Consider the following 26,600-nt stretch of genomic DNA (forward strand, 5'->3'; position numbering starts at 1 on the left):
CTATTGGTTTAATTAAAGTAGGGAGGACAAGGTGAAAATGGTGTTTGATTAATAAAGTAGCAGCGTCTGAGCAGTTACATAGTATGACTGTGCTCCAGGAGACCAGCATTGTTTTAATGAGGAACACAGCTAAAGGCTATCTCTAAGAAACAGGCAGAGACTCACGTGGTTAAAGGGCCTTGAGAACTGTGAAGGAAATTTGGGATTGAAGTTGAAGAAGTGGTTTTTAGTTATGGACAAAATAATTCCCTAAAGCTCCTTGCCTACCAATAATCCTTAAACCTTGCTATCAACATTACAAAATGAGCTGCTGAAAAGCATTCCTGGGCAGAGGAAATAAAACCCCAAAGGATATAGATTATTTTTTAATTGCTCAGAAATAAACAGTAAGACCCAGAGGAAACTGTGGTCCTTTTTAAGCAAAGAAATCAGATTGTCTGTATGTAAATCACTATAATACATTCACCTCAAAAGTTTCAATTCTCTTGAGACTCAAGTCAATTCTCAACTCTCATGTAACTATCCCACTTACTCAAGATGCATAAAGTAGCCAGGTTGGCTGTTCCCAGAATCTCAATTTTGCTCTTATAGAGAATATGACTGCAGTCTGAACTTTGGATACAAATTTTTAAACTATAAAAAGTACTTCAAAACTGAAAAGATAAAATACAAACACTGAGACAAATACCAGGTAAATCTATAGTCATTTTAATTACTAGGGCTTCATTAATTTTGGAACTCTCTTCTGTTTATTACATTCATATCCAATTAATATTTAATACCTGCCCATGTAGTAGTGAGGCTTCTTGGTCTGTTTGGTTTTGAGTTTGGGGTATTTTTTGTTTGTTTGTTTGTTTGTTTGTTTGTTTCTTTTTACTTTGTGGTAAAAGTAAGTCTTTCTTTATCCTGTTTCATCATTTTTGTTTGTTTCCTTTATGGTGTTGATTTGTTGATTGCTTTAGTATTTTGAGTAGTTGTTTTAAAATTATTCATACCAGATTTCTCTTTATTTGTAAAAATTAGATTTCAGTAATCTTTACAGTTTCTTCAATATATCAAATTCCATGACTCAAGGATTTGATAAATAATCATGAGAACGGGCTTTTGAAATTCTTTTAAAGGTTACTGAAAGAGAGGGATAGGAAGTTTTTCCTTTTTTTCTTCTAGTGTCTTTTATAAATGCATGGCACCAATGTGAATTTGAATGTTCCTAATGTTTTAATATGAATTTTAATGGGATGGCTGTAGTCGTGCTAGAATTGGCCAATAGCTGTAGGGAGAAAAGAGTGTTGCCTGAAGAGATACCCTACTTCCCCCAGTCCTGGGAAGGGTGTTCCTGTGACTCGATGTGCAGTAGAAAGATGAAGCAGAAGAGGCAGAGGCTCTGGGCTCCCGGCATGCTGCAGGCAACGTGAAGGCCCATCTGGAAAGGGCTTTGCTGGAATGGGCCAGTGGCAGGTGTGAGAGATAGGATGGCCCTCTCTGAGGGTGTCTTTCAGAGGGAGTTGGGGTAAAGCTATGTCTCTCTCAATAAGCCAAATAAACCAAGAGGCTGGGGGTTGGGGATGAGAGAAAGAAAGGAAGGAGGAGACAAGAGATGAAGTACAGAGTAGAGCATGAAGGAAAGAAAAAAAGAAAAATGGAAAGAGGAAGGGACACATGAGAGAATGGAATGTTTTAATCCACTTTAGCAATTAAAGACTCTACAAAACCCTGTAGCATAGAAGTTTAATTCTTTTAATTCTTATTTTGGTAACTAATTTAACCATGAAATCCACTTTTTTTTCCATGGAAAATGCGGGTGTAGACATGTAGTGAACAGGTGTAGTAGAAGGAGGATGTAAAACCATTGTGAGGGCATTTAGATTTACAGTGATTCTTAGGTTTATTTTAATCCTATGATTAGAACAAATTTGTAGTCAAATAATATCCAAATTTGGGGAAACTTGTATATTATGTACACTCACCCCTGCTCTTCTTATAATCCTATTTCTATTCTTTAGGTCTGTATAAGTTTCATTGTGTCTGTGTCTAGAAGAAAATTGTGTACACTGTTCATTAACTAAGCACAGATGTATAGTTTACAATAATTAAAAAAAAAACCTTTTAAGAAAAAAAGTATTAGTAAGAACGAAGGCTAACCTACTGCTTGGCAATGCAGGTGTTCCTAGAAGGACTAAATAGTTTGCTTCTTCTGGATAATTTAACACAGTCTATACATGTGTATTAGGCAACAGAAACATTTATCTGAGAAAACCTTAAATGTTCCTAATAAAGCTATTTGCTCAATTGTCCTGGGGTGTCCCATGCTGTAATGAGATTTTGGCCAAGAAGGGCAGACAGAGGTTATAAGTCCTAGTATTCACCCAGATCATCTTGAACAAAGTATGTACCTTTCTTTCACTTTTTCTGCATGTATTAAATATATCATTCATACTTAGTCCCTTACAGTGTTTCTTCTTCAGTGTGTGAGGATTAATGAGATATTCTAGCAACTGCTTGTTAAATCTTGCATTTTCTGGAAGTTTAACTCCCTTTTATTAAGGTCTTTCAGTTGTGCTGAATTCTAATAGTATGAGAAATGTTTTATATGAAAAAAAAAATAGAAAGAAGATGAAAGACTGATTTGTTTATAGAACCCTGGTGGGAAGGATCCTGTATGTGCTGGAGGGACAACTCTTAAAAAGAACAGGGCTTGTTAACGACTTACCATTCTTTGCCATTACTCTGCATATATATCAGCAAGAACTCTATTTTGACTTCCAGATGCCTGACTTCGACCAGAATAATAGGCAAGGACTGTGTTAAGAAAAGCTATTCTTGGGGCGCCTGGGTGGCTCAGTCGGTTAGGCGGCCGACTTCGGCTCAGGTCATGATCTTGCGGTCTGTGAGTTCTAGCCCCGCACCGGGCTCTGTGCTGACAGCTCAGAGCCTGGAGCCTGCTTCATATTGTGTCTCCCTCTCTCTGACCCTCCCCTGTTCATGCTTTGTCTCTCCCTGTCTCAAAAATAAATAAACGTTTAAAAAAAAAAAAAAGAAAAGAAAAGCTATTCTTTGGGTTATAAAATTTGATTTTACTAATTACTTTCAAAGTAATGAAGACAGCCCTCATGATCTAAGTCTTGATGAAATGCAGTTCTATTTTATCTATATTTACTAAGCACCTTATTATAAATTTGATTTATTACATATTTTTTGCCCTCTGTGCCCTTTGATGAGTAGAGTATCCAAGACAAGGTGATGAGAAACAGTTGCATGAAAAATCATTTCATGTCCAGTTGATATGTTTGCACATCTCAACTACTGAATTTCTCTTTTAGTCAATCATCCTTTCTCTCCTTTCACTCTCAAAGAGTTTTTAGTTTGTGATAATCGTGGGATTATGTGAACCCAGGGATTTTTTGCTTGCTTACCACCAAAAAAGAGTAAGGGCAAGTCTTGTCTCAAGGAGATCTATACAGGCTAAAACCGAAGACGAAAAAGAATATCAAAGGAACTTCTCCAAGTCCCTTACAAGACACTGAAGCTTCTCTTTCAGTCAACAGTGCCCACGGGGCATCCCTTAAACACTTCTTGCCAGAGTATGTTCTCTCTCTCCCCATACCTTGCCTTTAATTGCCTTCCCCTTCTCCTCTCTGCTTATACAAATCTGCCCCTTCAAAGCCAGATCCACTGGGCAGCATTCTTGGACCATTCCATCTGGAAGAAATAATTCCCTCTGAATTTATACTAATGCTTAGCTGTCAGTCCCAGTGAGAAATGTAGTGTGCAGAAAAAAAAAAATCCTGGACCAGTTACTCAAATGTTTTATCACTTACTAGATATGTACCCTTAAATAAATTTACTGACCTCTTATAACACCCTGTATCCTCATCCTGAAAAGAGAGTAAGGTCTATGCTATATCCCCAAAATATTGGCAAGATAAAACAATGCTATGTTTGTGAAATGTTTGGTATATGGTAATTGATTATACTTAGGCAAGTATAGGTTTTATTTCGACCAAATTCAGCTGCGATGATTTACATTCTGGTAATCCTAATATGCTTTCATGTATGTTTTTCTTAATGTCTCAACCCAATTAGAAGTATAATTACTTTTTCTGATGATAAAAAGATAGTAAGTATTTATGATAGAAAATGTTAAAAGTATACACAAATATAAAAATGAAATCTACGGGGCGCCTGGGTGGCGCAGTCGGTTGAGCGTCCGACTTCAGCCAGGTCACGATCTCGCGGTCCGTGAGTTCGAGCCCCGCGTCCGGCTCTGTGCTGACGGCCCGGAGCCTGTTTCCGATTCTGTGTCTCCCTCTCTCTCTGCCCCTCCCCCGTTCATGCTCTGTCTCTCTCTGTCCCAAAAATAAAAAACGGTGGAAAAAAAAAAAATTTAAAAATGAAATCTAGTATAATGTCATAACCAGAAAACAACCAGTAAACTAAGAAACAAGCACTATTGACATCTTTTCTTGCGCCATATATATATCATATATATATGTACATATATGTGTGTGTGTGTGTGTGTGTGTGTGTGTGTGTATGCCTTTGTACACAACTTTGCTCACTCATCAGTGTGTCCTATGACTATTCTTGTTCTCCATCTGTATTTTTACATCTGTACAACCATGATTTCTGTCACATCTGACTAAGCCCATAGCACTATGCCTTGGGTATAAAATATTACATACAGGGCGCCTGGGTGGCGCAGTCGGTTAAGCGTCCGACTTCAACCAGGTCACGATCTCGCGGTCCGTGAGTTCGAGCCCCGCGTCGGGCTCTGGGCTGATGGCTCGGAGCCTGGAGCCTGTTTCCGATTCTATGTCTCCCTCTCTCTCTGCCCCTCCCCCGTTCATGCTCTGTCTCTCTCTGTCCCAAAAATAAATTAAAAAAAAAAAAAAACGTTGAAAATATTACATACAGAGGCTTTATTCACAGAATGAGTTAAAGGACTTAATGATTATTTAAATATAAAATTATTAATTTTTAAGAAATTTTATTTTTAAGTGATCTCTGCCCCCAAGGCGGGGCTCAAACTCACAACCCCACAATCAAGAATCATCTGCTCTACCAACTGAGCCAGCCAGGCGCCCGACATAAAATTATTTAAAGCAGAACTTCTGGCTTTAAAGATAAATCTGGGGTCTTACTGATGAACTGAATCCACCATATGTGACACTGACTCTTGCTTCTCCTTTCCTTTCTGTGTAGTTTGTTGCTCAGCCCAACTGTCAACAACTGCTTGCATCTCGCTGGTATGATGAGTTCCCGGGCTGGAGGAGACGACACTGGGCAGTGAAGATGGTGACGTGTTTCATAATAGGACTCCTTTTTCCCGTCTTCTCTGTGTGCTACCTTATAGCTCCTAAAAGCCCACTGGGACTGTTCATCAGAAAGCCCTTTATCAAGTTCATCTGCCATACAGCGTCCTATTTGACTTTTTTGTTCCTGCTGCTGCTTGCCTCTCAGCACATCGACAGGTCAGACTTGAACAGGCAAGGTCCACCACCAACCATCGTCGAGTGGATGATATTACCGTGGGTCCTGGGTAAATGTGTTACTATAGAAAATATAATAAAAATGTGTTGCTGCCATGGAATTTTGTTGCCCAGAAAAGAACATTCATTAAAGTTTGGGACACAGGAATGTTGAAAACAGGTTTGACCATTTTAGCTCCAAGGCCTAATCCCCAAACTAAATAAACACTTTTGCAAGTTTTGGGGAACTTGCCCTCAAGTGCAGCCTATGAAATGTAACTGTAGGTTTTAAGATTTCAGATTTTAATGACATCATGCCCCACGAATGATTTTCTGGGTTTTTTGTTTGTAAGCTTGTCTTTTAAAGACTTTCCGCATATCTCATTGGCCATATGTAACTGATCATTGTAGTTTTCTTAATGGATACACCTTCCAAAAGACAAATTACAAATCACTCTGCAGAATTAGTAATTCTGTACATAAAGTAACTATAACCATTCTTTAAAACCAATCCATTTAACTTTATCTTTGAAATTATATATTCAACCAAAATAATAGAAAATTAAACTCTAGGACATCCTCCGATCTCTCTCTGTTCTTTCCATAGAAAGAAAAATGTTTTGGAATCTGTAGAAATCAAGGTAGAAAAGCTTAAAGTAGCTGGTAAAAACTTTGTTTTACTCTCTTATTGTAGCCATAGTTAAAATTCACATTTTAATTACTCTTTCCTCTAACCTACTGTGGTTTGCTAAAAATCATATTTTCTCAATTTAGCTCATCATTTTAAACCTCTCTGGTATCGTATCCATCTCATCATTTAGTAATTAGAAAATATGTGAAAATTTCATGATTCACAGTCTCAGAAGATCAGTTTGGCTTAACTGTCAAAATTACTGGAGAAATTGTAAAATGTGGAAAAGGCAGGAAAGAAAACAGGACTATATCTGAATCTGAGATAGAGGTACTCTTTGATTTTAAACATTATAACTACTCTAAGTACTGACAATAAGAAAAGTTCATAGGAACAAGATTCGATGTGTTTTACAAATGTTGGAAAAAGCACCTTCTTAGGTGAACTTTAAAACAGAGTACATTCTCATTAATATGGCATGCATAAAGTGTGATCGTGCTTAAATTAGGAGAAAGGTTAATAAAATAATTATGACATTGTAGTTGATATTCAATATAAAATTACCCTGCCCATTCCCTTTTAAATTAAATATCTCACATTAGGAATATGTTCTTTATAGATATTTCTTCATAGAAAATTTCTTGTAAACAATTCTTAAAGAAGCATTTTGGAGGTTAAATTTCCCATTATGGGGAACTTATATAGAATGTCTAAAAATTGATATTCCAAATGAAATATAGAGTATTTAGTTTTGAAAATGCCATAGCTACAATGCAGTATAAGAAGAGATAGTATTTCTAGACTTTCCTTTATGCACTTAATGAAAATATATAGACTACGTACGTTCTGTACAGTAAGTGCAGTGCAGGGCAATAGTGATACAAAAGTAAAAAAATAAAAATAAAACAAAAAAAAAAGAGAAGGAATTCCTTGCCCCTATGAAGCTTAAATTATACTAGAGGAAATAGATAATAAACAATGAGATATGTTACATGTCAGAAAACAGTAAATAATATTAAAAAATACAAGCTTCAAGCCTTTAGTAACTTGTGCAATTAAAAGAGTCATTGGCTGCCTCCTTCTTGCAAAACTTGTAATAGAATTTTCCATGAAAGCTGGCTAGAAATCATATCCAATCCTCAGCTGAATGGTTAAATAAGGTACAAATTTAATTGTGATAATTAAAATTCCAGCCTGGGGAAATATCTTCTAAAGGCAACATTTTCTTAAGCTATCCTGACTTAGGCAATTAATTTACTTGGGAATTTTTAGGATGCAAAGAGATTTTCTAGAATAAAAAATATATATGAACGATCCTCTTGCTTAAATACCTGGGCACGGAGAAAGAATTTTCTATATCAAATAGGTCTGTCAAGGCTAGTGAATTCTGAGTGTCTCATATCTCAGACTGAGTTCTAAGTATTTTGATACATCCATGATTAAAGGCTATATTCACTATGTTATTGGGCTCTTGTAGAAAAAGCACTGTATTTGAATACATGACCAGGTTCTGTCACTAAGAAACTCTTAAATTATGAGTGGTCACAAGCTCTCAGGATTTCCAGTATCTTCATAAAAAAAAAAAAAAAAAAAAAAAAAAATGAAAGATTCAAAGTCCCATTGAGTCCTATTGCCCTGTGCTGGGGAGCTGTCATTATTAGGGCAGAAAAAAATGTTTTGTTTTGTATTGTTTTTTTAAGCCAGGGTAGGTGGGGAAGAGACTAAAGACAACAGGGTAGGAATGCTATAACCTTTGACCAAAGGTGGGATATAGACAAAAAGGCCTGGTCTGATTTGATAACTGTATTAATGAGACTTCTATCTTGTCTTCCTTATTAATACTGCTGTCTGGTAAAAAGTCAGTGGCTAAACATTTCACAGTCCCTCCGCTGTGAGGTTCTAGGTTTATAATAACAAGACTGAATGACTTACAGAGAAGAGTATGGCTTACAAATATGTTTCTCATCACGTTAGTTTTCCCAGTGATAGTTGAGGGTCTATGCATGGGTTTTTCTTAAGTTTTCTTGAACCAACTTAGATTTTCAACCCACGTCACTCGGTGGGCTACTTTTTGTGTAAAGAAAGGCTTTTTCCTTCCTCTTCGCTTTACTTTCCTTCCATTTTCAGGGGCTGTTCCCCAGACCTATGATATGATTTATAAGAAATGATAACTTTTATACCTCCCATTGTATAATCCTGACAAAAAGACTTTTGATTTGTTTTATATATTCATACCATAAATTTTAACTTTTCCTGAGTAGAAAAGTTTTCTAACTGCAGAGTATAATCTCTCAAACTGATCCCTTTATCTCCTTAAGAAGTATGTTTTTGCTTTGGAATTTCTGTTCTTTCATATACTTTGCTGTGTTTCTATAATACAAACTTATTTGGTCTGACAGATCCAGATATCTTGCGATTTTGCACAGGGGTAGAATGATTTTTCCCTGTTATTTCAATATCTTTCCTCTGGAAGTTCAACATCATGTTGACTATTTAAATTGAAGTCTATTGAGTTTTATATCTTGAGAAAACAGTCTGCAATAACCCTGGTATTCTTCCACTGCGGAATCATTGATAAGCTGTCCCTTTGAATGATTTTTCCTTCAGACTTTCTTGTATGGAAGGTTACTGACCCTTCTTTCTCCCATCAAACAACACTCTTGTGGATGTCTGCTGTCAGGATAAGTTTTAGCCTATAAGCAAAGAAATCTAAGGGCCTCATGCAGGGATCAAACTTAGGATGTGGTCATCTGGAGATACAGTCCGAACCAAAAGAGAAAACTAATCACAGATAATACAGTTAGAACTATCTCAATAGATAGGCAGATTCTAGACACATAGACACCAATGCACTCAGAGTGTCACATTACCCATTTAAACTAGAGTAAAAAGTGAAAAATGATAGTTCTAGCATATGGGCCTGATGACAGACCTATACCTTTCAAGTGTCTGAGAGAAAGTGTTATTGGAAAGACTGAATGATGGATTCAAAGGAGCCATGGGCCAGATTAGAGATCTGGTCACTTCTACATTCTGATGGGCCATGACCTTGACACTCTTAATTTATTCAAAGTTTTGATTTTTAACATAGAATACCAGGGATATGAGAATGAATATTCATATCAGAAGTTCCCTTTTCCATAAAATTTACATGCAAACTAAATATAGCATGTTTTCTTTATATATAATGAGAATTTATTTAAATTATAGCAGCAGTTTTTTTCTCAAATGGATGTCATTTTCTTTCTGAAGGTAATATGAAGTAAAATGGGGAAAAAACCAACTTTTGAATGCTAATTTTTAAGGCCTTCCCAAAAACCGGTTTTGATTGTCCTATAGAATCCATCATAATTCAACTGTAACAATCAAATTTGTATCGTAGCTTATTCCCTGCAAAAAAAAGTGTACAGATATAAATATATATGTGAAATATCGAGATGTAGACTTATGTTATCAGCTTAGCAAAAAGAAATTATGAAATGGGTAACATTTTTCATAAAAGTGGGTGTTAATGGAGGCTATCACATTAATGAAGCAGGAAATACTTTGTTCTCCATGAGAAAGGAAAAATGGATACTGAAGTGACTTGATATTATGTGTGTGCCTAAGAATATGCCATAATTATGTAGTATATAAATCTATGCACACTGAGCATGATAAGGAGAAGGGTGAACTGAGGAAAAGATGTATCATAGGAAGAAATCTGAGCTCTGTTAAAAATAGCTTCTAGTGGATTCCTAGGCATAAACTAAGAATTGCTCATAATATCCGGATTATACATCTTGCCTATAACACATACTTATTTGACAATTTTTCTCTAACAAAATTGGCCTCTCATTTCCATGATTTATTTCACATTTTTATCTTTTAAAGCGTTGATATTAACAAATCTGAACATTTCAATAAGTGCTTCCAAATTGCAAATGTAAAAAGAAAACTTGTGATCACATTCTCCTCTAGATAAAGACTCACAGAGACAATTCTATATAAGTATATTCCTTTCTTGGGACCATTTCTACATCTTTGTCTAACAGGCATCAAGATCATATGGTTTCAGGTACTCATATTCTCAGCCTCACCCATGAATTACCCATCTTCTCAAACAGCCCCCCAGAGATATTCTATAGTCTATAGTCTCCTGACTCTCTGCCTTGGCAAGGTGCTCCAACCACCTCAGCAAACTGGCTGCAGACACACATAGACACCCAAAGACAGGTGCAAAACATCCACCTATTCATTTAAAGAGACATTTTAATTTTCAAGAAAGCCAAATAATCATTGGACTATGACATGTAATCATCATTTTCCTTTTTATGTGTGGGGGGAAAAGTTGAAGATCACCTTTACCAAGACTTACCAAGATTATCAGATTTCAAACAATGAAATATTTGTGTAATTTAAAATTGTTGTGCACATACTACTGCTGGCCCGATGACTTCTTTATCAGAAAGAAAATTAAGTGTTTTAGGTACTGACAATGCTATACATATCTTGTAGCCCAAAAGTGAAATCAATACTGTTAGAGAAAATATTTGGCAACATGATTCAGATAGTTCAAGGGAAGAGGGCAAAAGATAGGGAGATAGGAGTAGATACCAAATGATGGAGGGTCAGAGTAAAAGACTGGGGGGTGGGGGTGAACTAATGAAAAGTGGTTTTCATTAGTTCAGAATCACAATAGCAGTAGTACTGATAGCAGTAATAATAGTAGAAACCAAGAAGATAGGCACTGTGCTAAATGACTGAAATGTGTATCCTCATTTGAACTTGTAGTAATGTCACTTCATTTAATAACAAATCTTGTTAGTATCTCATTTCATAGAGAGGAAATAGGCTGAGAGAAGTTGGGTCACTTCCCCAGGATCAGGAGCTAATAAACAGCAGGCACTTGATTCAAATTCCAGTTGGTGTAATTCCAGAACTACAACTTTTATCCACCGTGAATACTGCCCTCAAAATGTGAGGAATAGAATTCAAGGAGGCAAAAGCAGCCCAAGAATTCAGGACTCCTTTGCTCATTTGTTTTGTTTCTTAAATTCCAACATATGAGTGAAACCCGAAGGTATTTGTCTTTCTCTGACTGAATTTTTCACTTAGCATTATACCCTCTAAATCCATCTATGTTGTGTAAATGGCAAGATTTCATTCTTTTTTATGGGTAATATTACAGCGCACACACACACACACACACACACACCCCACATCTTCTTTATCCATTCATCTATCAATGGACATGGGCTGCTTCCATAATTTAGCTACTGTAAATAGTGCTTCAATAAACATAGGAGATGCATATATCCTTTCAAATTAGTGTTTTCATATGCTTTGGGTACCCAGTAAGGGAATTACTAGATCATATGGTAATTCTATATTTAATTTTTTAAGGAACCTCCATACTATTTTCCACAGCGGCTGCACCAGTTTGCATTCTCACCAAGAGTGCACAAGGGTTCCTTCTCTCCACGTTTTTGCCAACGCCTATTATTTCTTATCTTTGTTTTGCTTTTTGTTTGTTTGTTTTTTATTTTAGCCATTCTGACTGGTGTGAGGTGATAATCTCATTGTGGTTTCGATTTGAATTTCCCTGATGTTGAGTGATGTTGAACATCTCATGTCTGTTGGCCATCTGGATATTTTCTTTGGAGAAACATCTGTTCATGTCTTCTGCCCATTTTTTAACTGGATTATTTGTTTTTTGGGGTGTTGGACTATATAAATTCTTTATATATTTTTGATGCTAACCCTTTATCAGATATGTCACTTGAAAATATCTTCTCTCATTCAGTAGTTTGTTTTTAGTTTTGTTGTTTCCTCTGCTGTGCAGAAGCTTTTTATTTGGATGTAGTCTCAATAGTTTATTTTTGCTTTTGTTTCCCTTGCCTCAGGAGACATCTCTAGGAAAATGTTATGGCCAATGTCAGATAAATTACTACCTGTGCTCTTTTCTAGGATTTTTATGGTTTTAGGTCTCACATTTAGGTCCTTAATCCATTTTGAGTTCATTTTTATGTATGGTGAAAGAAAGTAGTCCAGGTTCATTCTTTTGCATGTTTTACTGCCCCTTTAAGTCAGTGTTTCTTGAAGCATGGCCAACCGACTAAAGTCATAACAATTGTGAATTTCTACAAAAAACTTACATTTTTAATTCTCCCCTTGGTTCATTAATTCAGAAATTCCAGAGGTCTTGGGGTGCCTGGGTAGCTCTGTTGGTTAAGTGTCCAACTTTGGCTTAGGTCATTATCTCACGGTTCATGAGTTTGAGCCCCAGGATCAGACTCTGTGCTGATAACTCAGAGCCTGGAGCCTGCTTCGGATTCTGTGTCTCCCTCTCTTTCTGCCCCTCCCCTGGTCACACTCTGTCTCTCTCTCTCTCTCTCCCTCCCTCAAAAATAAATAATAAACATTAAAATTTTTCAAAAATTAAAAAAAGAGAAATTCCAGAGGTCTTTAAACATTAAAGATTGAGAAACAATTCTGGAAGCACAATTTCATACAAATTCTGTATTCATGTAAAAGCTTAATTAAGGAGTCTCAACTCCCTAGAATCTAAACATGAAATGTTTTTTACTTTTTCTGATCACTCTGCCCAACTGCCCTATACCAAATATCTTTTCCTGTACCTTAATGATATGTCTAGTAGATATCAAGTTCCTGAAACCTTGAGTTATTTTAAGCTTTCCTCTTCCTGACAAAGGCCTTACCCAGCGCTCAGAGGACCTGGAATTGTCCATCTTTTGCTCATCCTTCAACCCCAACACTGCAATGGAAAGAAGGGCATAAACTGTTTATGTTCTCCTCCTTGGTGGCTGTAGGGAAGCAGGATGACAGGAAAAGTTACAAGTCTTCGTTACCTCACTGGGCCCCTCGTCACAGTTCTTTCCTATTGGTTTTATGCATCACTGGCTAATACTGTGTAGCCTATATGACAGTCCTTGACCGATGGCTCTCCTGATGTGTGCATGTGTGTTCCATAGAAGGCCTTGGGTGCCTCCACGCTGCATCGTCCTCTGGATCCCCAATTCAACTCTGCCTAATATCTTCCAGTCCCTCAACTCCTTGTAACCTGTAGTTGACTCCTTCTGGGGTCCTAGGACCCTGGCAAGGACAGGAGGGCAAGATTGCTAAAGCCCAGCTTCTTCCTGTGATAAGCACTCACTCCCCAAGGGCATTCCAAAACCTTGCCACAGCTAATGACAGGAGGTCAGGCTGCGGCCAGTTGCGGACTGCCAAAACACACTGGTTTCTTATTTCTTATATCCAGACCCAGGGAGAGATGAGCAAGTCCATTGCCTGAGTAGACACTCCAGGAGAGACTGAGATGCCAGTTTTCCTTGTTGTAGAAATCCCCCATATTTATGAGGGATTTCCTCAGCATCTCCCTCACTTGACTTAGGGAGGTGGTACTGCTGGTAAGCAATCACCTTCATCTCTCCCTCTGGTATTCCTAATTAGCGCAAAAACTCTATTACCCTGACTTCATGGCTTTCTCGCCACCTATTCCTAATGTTCCCTCTGTATAGACCATGGGGGTAGAGGCCCAAGTGCTTGGTAACAGATATGGTCCTTCTACCTCTTACGTAGCCCTGGAAGGGCGGGGGTGGCTACAATTTTCTGTAAGCTCTCTTCAGAAAGTGAATCATTGGGACTCTTGTCTTTATCTTTGTTTGGGTTTTAAGTGTAACACTGAGACAACAGAAGCTGCCTCCTAACTGAGTGCCTTTTTTGGGTCCAGCATAACGTGATCCTCCATGGAGCAAAATAACTACATTTAGATTTCTCCAAGCAAAAGGAAAATTTTGACTAGAGACTACTTTTTTGTTCCCTGATTTGGGGGAAAATACAGCAGGGAGGAATTCTTTTTGTTCTTTTTATCTACATTGATTTGGTGCCACAGTGTAGAACTCAGTGTCCTATTAAGAGACTTGCAAGGTCAGATCCCTCAACTAGCTCCTGGGTTTCCATAACAAGCCCTTTGAGGTGGCCATAGGTGAAAAGGCGACCCGCTCTTTGTTTGAGGTTATTTAATCTTTGTGTAAATACTGACAGCAAGAGAAGGTGAGACGAGAGGTCTGTTCACAGAATTACATATTTCTCACCTGAAATCAGGGCTGTTAAATGTGGCGTCTGAGGTCTCCCAACCTCATCTCATCCCCACAGCTGGCTTCACACGATAAGATATAATTGAACACTCGAGTAGCCCCTGATGAAAACTGTTATGGGAAAGGTAGAAAAAAAATAGGAAAAACTTCCAGGCATCCATAAATATCTTTCAAAGGAAGTTCTCTGACTCATTTGCACTATGATCTTTCCTCTACTGGTCCCCACAGTCTTGACATCCATGCTTGTAATTAGACCTCCACCGTGACTCTGAGAAATCACGTCATCTGTTTATAAACAGCAGAGAGAAATTTTGAAATGTTCCCATTGTGGGAACAGGACAAACATTTTGTGATGGAAGCTTGCTGAAGCTTTGTTCTCTTCGGACTAGTTACCACGAATAGTTTGTCTGGATGCATATATCAGCCAGTTAATAGCACCCTCTAGCTTCTCTAAAGGCTGCTTTCTTCAAAAATTTCAGTGAACCATTGCCAGAACAGAGGAAACTTGTATTTTCACCATGGTGCTCATAAGAAATAGAAATATATAGTTATCAAACAGGTATGTGGTGACTAGAGCTATATGAAGTGATACTCCATTCTGGTGCTCTAAAAACACAAGCTCCCAAAATCCATTAGCCAACAAGCACTGACTGACAGTTGTATTCACAGCTCAGGTTAAAAAATGATGGTGTGAGCCCTCAATTTCATCAGGATCTCTGCTTTCTCCACACAGCTGTGATTTGCAAAGGCTAAAAGTGATAGAATTTGTGTGTGTGTGTGATCCAAAAAGTCAGATTAAATGTATACTCTTTGAACTCCAAAGGAACTATAATATCTCCAAATTGTGTTTGCTGTTACCCTTCTTAAAAACCCTTAGAGGTCACCTAGTCCAAGCTTCCAATGAAAGTGCCATCTCCTTGAACCCATCTAATGTGACAGAGTCTGCTGAGGTACTAAGAAGCTCTAAGTTAAAATGTTGCTTTGTACTGAGCTCATAACTAATTCTTTATAACTACTTCCCCATTTTCCTCTGAAGCCATTAACCCTAGTGTCTTTATTCCCCTACATAATTACCCACAAAATACTTGCAGTTAGCTGTTTCGGTGGCTGTTAATAATCATATTTGGCTTTTCAGTTTGGTAGAAGCAAGAAGAGAGCTATCAATTTATCAATAAAGGGAAATAAGATATAAACACACTGGTTGGCTAGCAGGTATTTAAAATACATTTCATTTTATAATAGGTACAAACTTGAAAAATACATTTGATTTTATAATATATACAAATTTGAAAACAACAGATTTCACGAACTCATAGAATTGGAATGCCCTTTAGAGATCAGATAGAACAGGTTTGTAGTTACTTCTAGAATTTCTCTGGAGCCTGAGTGATGGAAGACATTCCAGGCCCTGGATTGGAATCTTCAATGCACAGGGTAATCCATTCCAGTTTTGGAGCAACTCTGATTTCTGGATAATTCTCCCTTACGTTGGACAAGAAAGTTTCTATAATTTTCATATCAAAGATTTAGTTTGTGCATTTTGGGAAAGACCAAAGCAAGTCTGTGTCCTCTGGTACAAGACAGTTTTTAATCTTCATGGCAGCTATTGTGATGACTGATTTTAGTAAAATTTAATGATCCAGACAGGAAAAAGTAATGTCTGGCTATTTATACCACAGAAGTAGAATTATACTTCTCGTATGATTGCATATAATCCAAACCTCTCTTTTTTTGAAATGAGGTGACAACCATCTAGAGAGATGAGACTGTTATCTCAGATTACAAAGCTGATTACCAGTTGGACTGAGCCTGGCACTTCACTCACCTGGTATAGTCGAAGTGTTATCTCTGTGCCTTCTGATTAAAGTTAACTTGAAATGCATTTGTTCAATTAATAACTGCAGTGCACACATATTCTCATATCTGGATATTGGTAGAGTTGCAAATAAAACATAACAAATAAACCACATTTTGAAATTTCAAAAATAAGAAAACATCTAAGAGTACTAAGGAGATTGAGTTCTGTTTTCTTTATTAACTGGTAATGAAGCACTAGTTAGGTCGCTTGTTTTGGTCTTACCTTTCTTATGTAAGTTGTGATTGATTCTGAGACTGTCCCCAGGCTCAGTAGGAGAAAGCATCATAGATGTGGACTGGGGAGGTTGGGGGGGAGGAGGGTTGTTTCCAGTGTACCTAGCATTTTTCCTCCTTGGATGATATAAATTGTAAGTTCCCTACAAACATCAGAGCATGCATCATATCTTACTCAGATCTGATGCGTTTCTTTCTTCAATGTGGAGGCAGCAAACATTACCATCTCTGCAGTTATGCCCCAATCTTATCTGAACTCTCAAGAGAGATTTTATCTGAAAGAGACCTCAAAGAGTAATATAGGATGTAAAATCTAGAATAAAGCAGTGGTCTACAGAGGGCTTTAAAATGCACACTATAGGGCGCCTGGGTGGCTCGGTCTTTAAGCATCTGACTTCAGCTCAGGTCATGAGTGTAGGGTGAGCTCACGAGGCCAGCATCTGGTGAGCCCCACTTCTCTCTCCCAATCTCTCTGCTCCTCCTGGGATTATCTCTCTCTCTCTCTCTCTCTCACTTTCTCTGCCCCTTGCTCACTTGGTCTATAGTTAGAACAGACTCTTAACCACAGGGAACAAACTGATGGTTATCAGAGGGGAGGTGGGTAGGAGGATGGGTGAAATGGGTGATGGGAACTAAGGAGTGCACTTGTTATGAGCACCAGGTGATGTATGTAAGTGTTGAATCACTATATTGTACACCTGAAACTAATATTATGCTGTATGTTAACTAGCTGAATTTTAGTAAAACCTTTTAAAATGCACACTATAATCAATTTGACTGAAATTAGTCCTTTCTTGGGTTATCAATTTAAGTGTGCCTTAAAATTTTAAATAAAATTTTAAAAATAATGTTAAATAGCCATTGCTAGTTTTCACTAAGTGATGATAGGCCATTATGTCTAATTCACTTTATTTCTTCCAGTTTTATTATAAGACTTTGCAAACATACCTATCAGCAATATATCACAGTTGATATTGTATTATGTTTATTTATAATCACTATATACTATATAGTATGTATTTATTATATTTATTTAATTTTAATCTATCCCTATTTCCAATTGTCAACATCAATCTCTCATCATTTTTGTTGCTTTTAAGTTGTAGGGCATTTTGTTGTTGTTGTTTTTCAGGGCACGGAGATATAAAGCACACAATCACGTAAGACCACCACAGTCAAGATACTGGATAAGGGCGGGCAAACTATGGCCCAGCAGGATAAATATGACCCTTTGACACTACACAGTCACACACACCCACTCATGTACTGCAAAGTCTAACTTATTTATTCTCTGGCCCTCTACACATAATCATGACTGTAGTTGTATACTTCTGTAGATGTCCTTTATCAAATCAAGAAATTACCCTTCTATTCATACTTTGCTGAAAGCTTTTATCCTGAATGGATGTTGAATTTTGTCAAATGCATTTACTGCATCTAATGAGATCTTTTTTCCCCAATAATCTGTTGACGGCATAAATAACACTGATTGGCCCTTAAATGTTGAAACAGTCTTGCATTCTGGGAAAAACAGCATGATTTATTATCAATTGCATATATTACTCCATTTACTAATATTTGTTGAGGATATTTGTGCATATTCATAAAGGTTATTAGTGTGTAGTTGTTCTTTTTGCCAGACTTTTTTTTATCAGAGTAATACTAACCTCTTAGATGTTTCTTCCTTTTCTATCTTAAGTGTTTGTTACCTGTGTTTTTAGCATTCTTCCTATTTCTTCCTTAAGTTTGGTAGAATTCACCATAAAGAAACTGGACCTGAATTTTTCTTTGTTGGAAGGTTTTTAACTATGAATTCATGATACTTTAATAGGAATAGGACAATTCAGGTTACTCTGTGTACTAATTTTTTGTTTTTGTTTTAGTTATTGTTTTTGTTTTACTCTATGTGCTCTTGAGTGTGACTAGAAGTTTGTGTCTTTCAGGAAAAATATTCAATTCATTTTATGTTGTGACATTTATGGGCATCAAGTTGTTCCTTTTACTCATTTGTTATCCTTAAAATGTCATAAGATCTGTAGTGATGCCACTTCTTCTATTTCTGACATTGATCATTTATATCTTCTCCATTTTTTTTCTTGACCATTCTGGCTAGAGTTTTATCAATTGTGCTGACCATTTCAGAGAACTATCTTCCATCTTCATGGATTTTTCTCCAGTTTTATGTTTTAAAATTTGACTTCCGCTCTTGTTTATTTTCTTCTGCTTCTTTTGGGCTTAATTTGCTTTTCTTTTCATAGTGTCATAATGAAAGCTGAAATCACTGAGACCTTTATTCTTTATAGGTTTAAAGCCTTTAAACCTATAAATTCCACTCTATATACTTTATAAGCTGCATCAAAGACCTTTTTGGATGTATTTTTATTTTCAATAATTTCAAAATGTTTTCTAATTATTCTGCAAATTCCTTTGTGATCAAGGGTTATTAGAAGTATGTTGTTCAATTGCAAAATATTTGGAGATTTTCCAAATAGATTTCATTACTGATTTGCTGTCTATTATATTGTCATAGAACACCTTTTGTATGATTTTAACTTGTATAAATATTTTTCTATATGTTAATATAGTCCATGATATAGTATCTCTTGGTAAACACTACACATGCATTTGAAAAAAGCATGTATTGCTGCTGTCAGGTTGTTGACAGTGTTGTTCAGAATTTCTAAATTCCTACCAAACTTCTGCCTAGTGGTTCTACAGAGGGGAATACTAAGGTCTCTATCTAACTATATTTGTACCTTTCTCTCTTTTTTGTTTCAACTCTGATTATGGCATCTTGCATTATAAGGTTATTTTATTAGCTGCATTCATATTTAGTATCGTTGTGTCTTCTCAGTGAGTTGACTTTTTCATCCTTATGTTAGGTATAGCCCTCTCAGTACCTGGTAACATTTTTTCTTCTGAAATATATTTAGTCATATTAATATAGCCAACTGAGCTTCTTTTTCTTAGTTTTCTTTTTATTAGTATTTCATAGTGTCTTTACTATTCTTTTGCTTTTAACTTGTTGATAAATTTAATACAGCTGTGTTTTACATTTTTATATATGACAATCTCTGTCTTCTCATTGGTGTGTTTAGACCAAATGCTTTATTCAATGTAATTATTAATATTGATGGATTTGAAATCTACCCCACTTTTTCTTATCGGCTCTATTTTTTTTTTCTGCATGTTGTCAAATTGAGTGTTCTTAATAATTTTATGTTTATTTATCTTTCTGGCTCTTCATTTGTACCTTTAAAGATATTTTGGGGTACCTAGCTGGCTCAGTTAATGGAGCATGAGACTCTTGATCTCAAGATTTTGAGTTCGAGCCCCACATTGGGTGTAAAGATTGCTTTAAAAAAATCTTAAAAAATTTTTTTCTAATAAATAAGTAAAAATATTTTGAGAGAATGCCCTAGGATTTACAATGTAAAATTTTAATTTATCATAATCTAACTTCAAATAATATTTGTTTTACATGTAGTGTAAGAACCTTATGATAGTATATTTCTAATTCCTCTCTCTCATCCTCTGTGCTAATGTCGTCATACATTTTACTTTTACATATGTTATATATGTTATAAACCACAAAACATTGCTAGTGTTTTTGCTTTAGGCCATCAATGATATGTTAGAGAAATTCAAAAAGAAAAAATATCTTTTTTTTTAACTTTATTTATTTATTTGGGGGGGGGGCAGAAACAGAAAGAGAGAGAGAGAGAGAGAGAGAGAGAGAGAGAATCCCAAACAGGCTCTGACGCAAGGCTCAAACTCACAAACCATGAGATTATGACCTGAGCCGAAACCAAGAGTCAGAAGCTCAACCAACTAAGCCACCCAGGTGCCCCAGAAAAAAATATTTTTTATATTTATTTTTTTAACCATTCCTGGATATATGTTTTCATTTCTTTTTATAAACTTAATTTTTGGTCAGTATCGTAAACCTTCTGCCTAAAATATATCCCTTCAGCATTTCTTATAGCATAGGTCTCATGGCAATAATGTGTCTGAGTTTTTGGTTGTCTGAAAAAAGGTCTTTCTTTTTTTTTTTTTTTTTTTTTCAACGTTTTTTATTTATTTTTGGGACAGAGAGAGACAGAGCATGAACGGGGGAGGGGCAGAGAGAGAGGGAGACACAGAATCGGAAACAGGCTCCAGGCTCCGAGCCATCAGCCCAGAGCCTGACGCGGGGCTCGAACTCACGGACCGCGAGATCGTGACCTGGCTGAAGTCGGACGCTTAACCGACTGCGCCACCCAGGCGCCCCAAAAAAGGTCTTTCAATTGCCTTCATTTATTAGAACTATTTGTGCCATGTGGAACGTTCTGGGTACACTTTTAATTTTTATTCTTTCAGCACTATAATAATGTTACTCTGTCTTACATGGTGTCAGACAACAAGTTTGATGTCAGTTTTCTATTTCTTCCTTTGAATGCAATGTGTCTTTTATTTCCACCACCCCCCCACTCCTGATGCCTTCAATATTTTTTCTTTATCTTTTTTAAAACAGTTTGAATATGATGTATAAGGTGTGCATGTGTGTATCTGGGGAGGGGATTTATTCTGCCTGTGTAGAGGCTAGACAAAGGTACATAGCACTGATGCCTGAAAATGGACATGCCATTTTATTCTGCTGGAACATAAGGCAGGAATTTGAGGCATTATAGTCAGGAGCTGAGGCAGGTTTGGGTTTTGTTGCCACAATCAGTTTCAGAGCACCATTCACTCTGCTTTGGGTCGTATTATGGACTACATGTCTGTGTCCCCTCCAAATTCATATATTGAAAACCTAACCCCCATGTGATTGCATTTGGAGGTGGCACCTTTGGAATGCAATTAGGTCATGAGGGTCCTCATGAAGGAGATAAATGTGCTTATAAAAAGAGGCCAAAAGGGAGCCTGGGTGGCTCAGTAGGTTAAGCGTCCTACTCTTGGTTTCAGCTCAGGTCATGATCTCACAGGTTTGTGAGTTCGAGCCCTGATCAGGTCAGTGCTGACAAGCATGGAGACTGCTTGGGATTCTCTCTCTCCTCCTCCTCTCTCTGCCCCTCCCTCCTCTCAAAATAAATAAATAAAAACTTTAAAGAGAAAAAAGAGGCCAGAGAGCTAGCTTGCTCTCTTGCTGCCATGTAAGGATAGAGAGAGATGTGTGCACCTAGAACATGGAAGAGGGTTCTCACCAAAGCTTGACCATGCTGATACCATGATCATAAACTTGCAGCCTCCAGAACTATGAAAAATAAATTTTTGTTATAAAACATCCAGTCTGTGATACTTTGTTATAGTGGCTTTGACTGACTTAGGAGGACTATTCTCAGAATTCCTGCTTCACCCACATCTTTTGGCCTCCCCTGTGCACCTATGCCTCTGAGGGGTACTCTATTCATGCTCTCACCACTCCTCCAGTAGTTATTAGCTTGTGATTGTTACCTGGTGATGTGAAACAGGCAGATTCTCTGTTGTCCTGGTCTAGGGCAGAGTTAGGTAGGACTATGCCTGGGCATTGGCAATGCAGGTTCTCAATGATCCATACCTTACTACCTATGGCAGTGACACTTTGCAGGTCATGTGCAGACTTTCCTGACCTTTGCCCTGTGTTAGGAAACCTCTAATGATACTGGTGCAAACCCTAGGAAATCCTGTTTCCTGCTTCTCCCATGGGGCTTATGTGTTTTGTTCTTAGGGGAGAGGAGCCTGCTCTATGCAAAAACAAAAAAAACCCAAAAAAACAAAAAACATGCAAGTAGGGAGACTCCCCTTGTATCTGAGTCCCAGGGGTTCTGTCCTCTGTGCAAGCTCAGACTCAACCTTCAGAAGTTCGTTTAAAAGTTTTTCTGAAATCTTCTTACTCTGGGATATGGTGACTTTGTCTCTTACCCCTGTACTCTGCCATGGGTGAGCTAATGTTCACATCGGAACTCTCTCTGGTTTCTCGTCTCTCTGATAGGTTCATGAAAAGTTATGATTTTATAGTTAACCTGACTTTTTCTGGCTTTTTGTGCAAGACAGATGTGAGACATTGTGCTACACATGTGACATTCCAGACTCATTATCTTAATAGAGTCGTATTGTTTGCTTGCATTAATGTAGTTATGAAACCATATTTATCCTTTTAATATTTCCTGATTCTACTCCCTTTGATATCTCTCTCTTTCATCATTGGGCCCCAAAACTAGATTTATAAAGTTTAAACAAGATTATGGAAATAGAATGATACATAGTGATATTTTGTGTGTACTTCCTAGAATTTGAAAATAAAACATTTCTTATTAAAAATATGACCATTGTAAAGGAAAGGGATTTTTATTTTCCATGGAGGCAGTCTCAAAGCTATTGCTAGATATAAGGTTTTATAATGAAGTATCATGCATGTTATAACCATCTTTTGACCAGAACTGAAATCAGATCTCCAAAGGTAACAATTGCTTACAAAGGCAAAACAAAATATCCTGCTTAATGGAATTAAGACAGTTATGTTCACCAGCGACACTTTTTCATGACTCTGACTCATCTCAACTTCAAAGGAAACATTGCTTTTAGTGTTTGTTTACAAGTAAATGCTATGATATTTTCCATGAGAAAAATGGATAGTTACAGAGAAATTGCAGTTGATTCAAAAATTGGACATTCTTACAAGTATATCAGATGAATAAAAGAAAGTGAGCCTACCCTAAAAGCATTCTCTCCAATTAATTAGCTCAGTGTCCTCAAAATTTTACAGTCTGGCTGAGACTGAATATTACTATCTTTAAAAATAAATGCTTCATGTAGTGAACATTAAAGTCGCTTGCCGCTCCAATATTCTATAATTTTTAAGTTGCCTCTGTTGTTAGTAAGCTGATTGAAAATCACACTTACAATGAATCTCTCTGTAATTGCAGGTTTTATATGGGGAGAAATTAAACAAATGTGGGATGGTGGACTTCAAGATTACATCCATGATTGGTGGAATCTAATGGATTTTGTGATGAATTCCTTATATTTGGCAACAATCTCTTTGAAAATCGTTGCATTTGTAAAGGTAACTATCATTTATATTTTTGGTAAAGCATAAAGTTCTGATAAATACTTCCCTACCTTTGATTGCTATTAATTTTACTAATAATGTTACCTAGAGCGTTATCTTTCTGTGATGATAGATAGGTATAAAATACATTATTAATACCCAATTATAGTTTCGAAATAAATTTCACAAACAATTTGAAGTTGTCACCCAATTTTGTTGCATCTTATTTGAATGATGCCTCAAAATTACTCACAATAGTTGCTCTAGTTTTGAATCCTTTCCAGTTCTCATAACAGTCTACCTCAAACACTGTTTAAATTTTGGCAACCAAAATCTATTTTTATCAGTTATAACTAACTGATAACATTACCTAGACCAATCAAAATATTACTCATTCAAAGCATTGAAATTATTATTTCAGTTCAAACTAATATAGTTTGATATAATTAGAACAGAATATAACTTCCTTTTCCTCATCCCATTCGACATGACAGCGCCTGAAGTCTCATACACCCATCACTCCCCCAGATTCTGTACAATATCAATCTTTTCCAAACCACATAATTTCTGTAAAACATTTTGTTCTGCAATGACAACTGGGATTATTTTGTACTTTGGGGGATATTTTTCAAATCAAAGTATTATCTCCTTCTTGCCTTTCTTTTTCCCTCTTTCTTTGTCTCTTCTTTTTTAAAAGTTTGTTTCAAAATGATTAGTGTACTAGCAAAAAATAAAGAGTGTCTAATTGGGGCTTACATGAATAATTCATGCAATTTAGTGATCTGACCTAGAAAATCCTAACGTGTAAGTGAACTCATTCATTTAGTCTAGTTCCTAAAATAGTGGCCTGAGTCTCCCTTGTATAGTGTTCAGCTCTGTCAGGGTCAAAAATGCCCATCGTTGGAAAGGCCTTAGTTTCTAGAATTTGTTCAATTAAAATGTTGCCACTCACCAAATTTCATGCCTACCAATTTCATGGAAATAAAGCTATATTTTAATAATAGGATCATAACTTGGTAATTTTTCCTACCTACTTTAGGTTAATGCCCTTGAAGACCTTAAGAGAGCAGAAGGTACTGTCTTAACCAAGGAGGTTATGCATCTATGTATGAGATGGGCACTCTGTTGTTCAGTGAATATCTGTCCAATTTCTATTTTCTTTGTAATGGTCCTTAAGTATGTCTATAAAGTTGTTTTGGCCATATCTCAACTAAAAAATAATATATCTGCTTTTTTGTGGCCCAATACGGATATAAAACTCTGGTATATAGAACTATAGCATTTCTTCTAAAACTTTCCAGTGCAAAAACATCACCTGGAAAGCTTTCTAAAACCCAAATTCCTTTTCTCCATCCCCAGAGATTCTAAATTTAAGAGTATTAGAGAGGGTCCTAAATTTGCATTTGTAGCAAACTCATTGGATGATGCTGATGTAACTGGTCTAAGGAAGATGACTGGAATGACACTGGACTGTATAATTCTATTCAACAGCTAAGACAAGTATGAGATTGATTCCAAATGGAACTTCTTTCATGTATTTCTTATATGCAACATTTGTACTAAGATACGGAATACTTTTACATATTACATTTGATGGTGTTTATATATGGTACATATACATTTTCATATATAAGAACTCTGGTATATAGTAGGTACAACTACATAAATTAATGGGTACTTGTGGATTTTTTTGTCTCAGTTTTAGATATGGGATTTGAATTTTCTTAAAAAGTTGTAAATTCTTCATGTGCAACATCAATTTTAATATTAAAATATAAACATTGTTCCTAATACTACACCAAGGAAAAACTTATGCTTAAAATTCAAGCATCACTCACCTCATGTGATGAAGAAGGAGAAAAGGAGATGGAAAAGTGCACAGAAATTACCTCAGCTGACAATGATGTAAATAACATGGAATCTTCCAGAAACATAATTTGTTTATGCATTGCGGTCATAGGAGTCCAGCTGTGATTGTATGTGTAAAGTACAAAATGTTCTTTCTGAATGATTAGTTTGTGTAACTAAAACTCGAGTTGCATGGATAGAGTTTGATGGGTAGTATTTTCTGGGCTCACTTCCTTCCTCCAACACTTACTAGTTATGTGAACTTGGACCTATTTCTTCACCTCCCTTGCCTCATCTATAAAATAAGGAGACTAACAATTTCTACTTTGTGCTGTTGGTATGAGAAGTAAATGAGTTGATATAATTTAAGTGCCTGTTATAGAATAAGCCTGCATTATTAATTTTTCTTCTCTTTTACTCCAGTATCCTCCCTCTTCTTCATATACTATGAGTCCATTAGACTTACCTTTTTAAACGTCTTTATTATGTCTCTTCCTTTATGTTAGTTGAAAAAAAGATTGAGCTCTGGATTCACACTCGCCTTTACCACATGAAACCTGTGTGATTTGGGGCAAATTACTAAATGAAGGTCTCAATGTGACCACCTGTTAAATGATGATAATAATCAAAAGAGCACTTACTTTGGGAGTCTGTAAAGCTGACTTGCTGACTTACCTTTCCTTTCTTTTATCATTCAATTTTCATGCTAATTTTAAATAATTTATAAGTTACTATTTTAGGAAAAGTTGCTATATTTGTGCACAAAAATAGACTGTGCTATATATAAGGCAAACAGCTATTATGTGAATTAATCAATAAGAATTTCTGGGAGCATACTAAGAGACCAGGTCTTCATCTGTTTGCTGAGAATGCAAAGATACCTGGGGTACACCTCCTGCCTTTAAGCAGTCCACAGTCAGGTTGTGGAAAGAGAAATGCATGTAAATAAGAATTTCCCATTTGATAAGGTCTACAGCAAGGGTTATGGTAGCATCGAGGAAGGAACTCAACTCTACTGGAAGTGTCCTGGAAGACAGAGCCAGAAGGTATCCATTGGGTTCATGAAAGTGCATTAGCATTCCGGAGAGAAAAAATACAATGTGCAAAAAAGTCTTAGTGTATAAAGGAGATCAGTATCTAAGAGAAATGATCCAATAAATGGGAGCAAGACTAGGATAAGAAGGACTTTTCACATCCTGCTATAGGATTTGGGCTGTGCTCTGTTAATAAAGAGGAGCCATGAATGAGATTTAAGCAGAAAATGAGTCAAATGATAATGGATGCCTGAAGTAGAGAAATGAACATAGGGGAAGCTGATAGAGAGCTGGTATTCAAAAAAAATTAGGAGATAAGAGCCATAAAATAGATGATTTATTAATTATGAAATATGAGGTAGATGGAATCACCTGATGCTGCTTCCTAGTGAATAGTTTGCCTATTATGATGCAGGCAAG

General features: G+C 36.5%; 1 protein-coding gene across 5 annotated transcripts in view; it reads left to right on the plus strand.

Moving 5' to 3' along the window:
* Positions 1 to 26,600, plus strand: part of TRPC4 (transient receptor potential cation channel subfamily C member 4) — a 206,737-nt gene that overhangs the window by 141,449 nt on the left and 38,688 nt on the right. For all 5 annotated transcript variants that reach the window (XM_058686828.1, XM_058686837.1, XM_058686814.1 and 2 more), the window contains 2 exons: positions 5,203 to 5,539; positions 23,174 to 23,313. In XM_058686828.1, the coding sequence (XP_058542811.1) occupies positions 5,203 to 5,539; positions 23,174 to 23,313 (477 nt within the window). The remainder of the gene's footprint in view (positions 1 to 5,202; positions 5,540 to 23,173; positions 23,314 to 26,600) is intronic.

Source organism: Neofelis nebulosa, chromosome 1 (assembly GCF_028018385.1).
Source record: "Neofelis nebulosa isolate mNeoNeb1 chromosome 1, mNeoNeb1.pri, whole genome shotgun sequence".
In the NCBI taxonomy this organism is placed as follows: domain Eukaryota; kingdom Metazoa; phylum Chordata; class Mammalia; order Carnivora; family Felidae; genus Neofelis; species Neofelis nebulosa.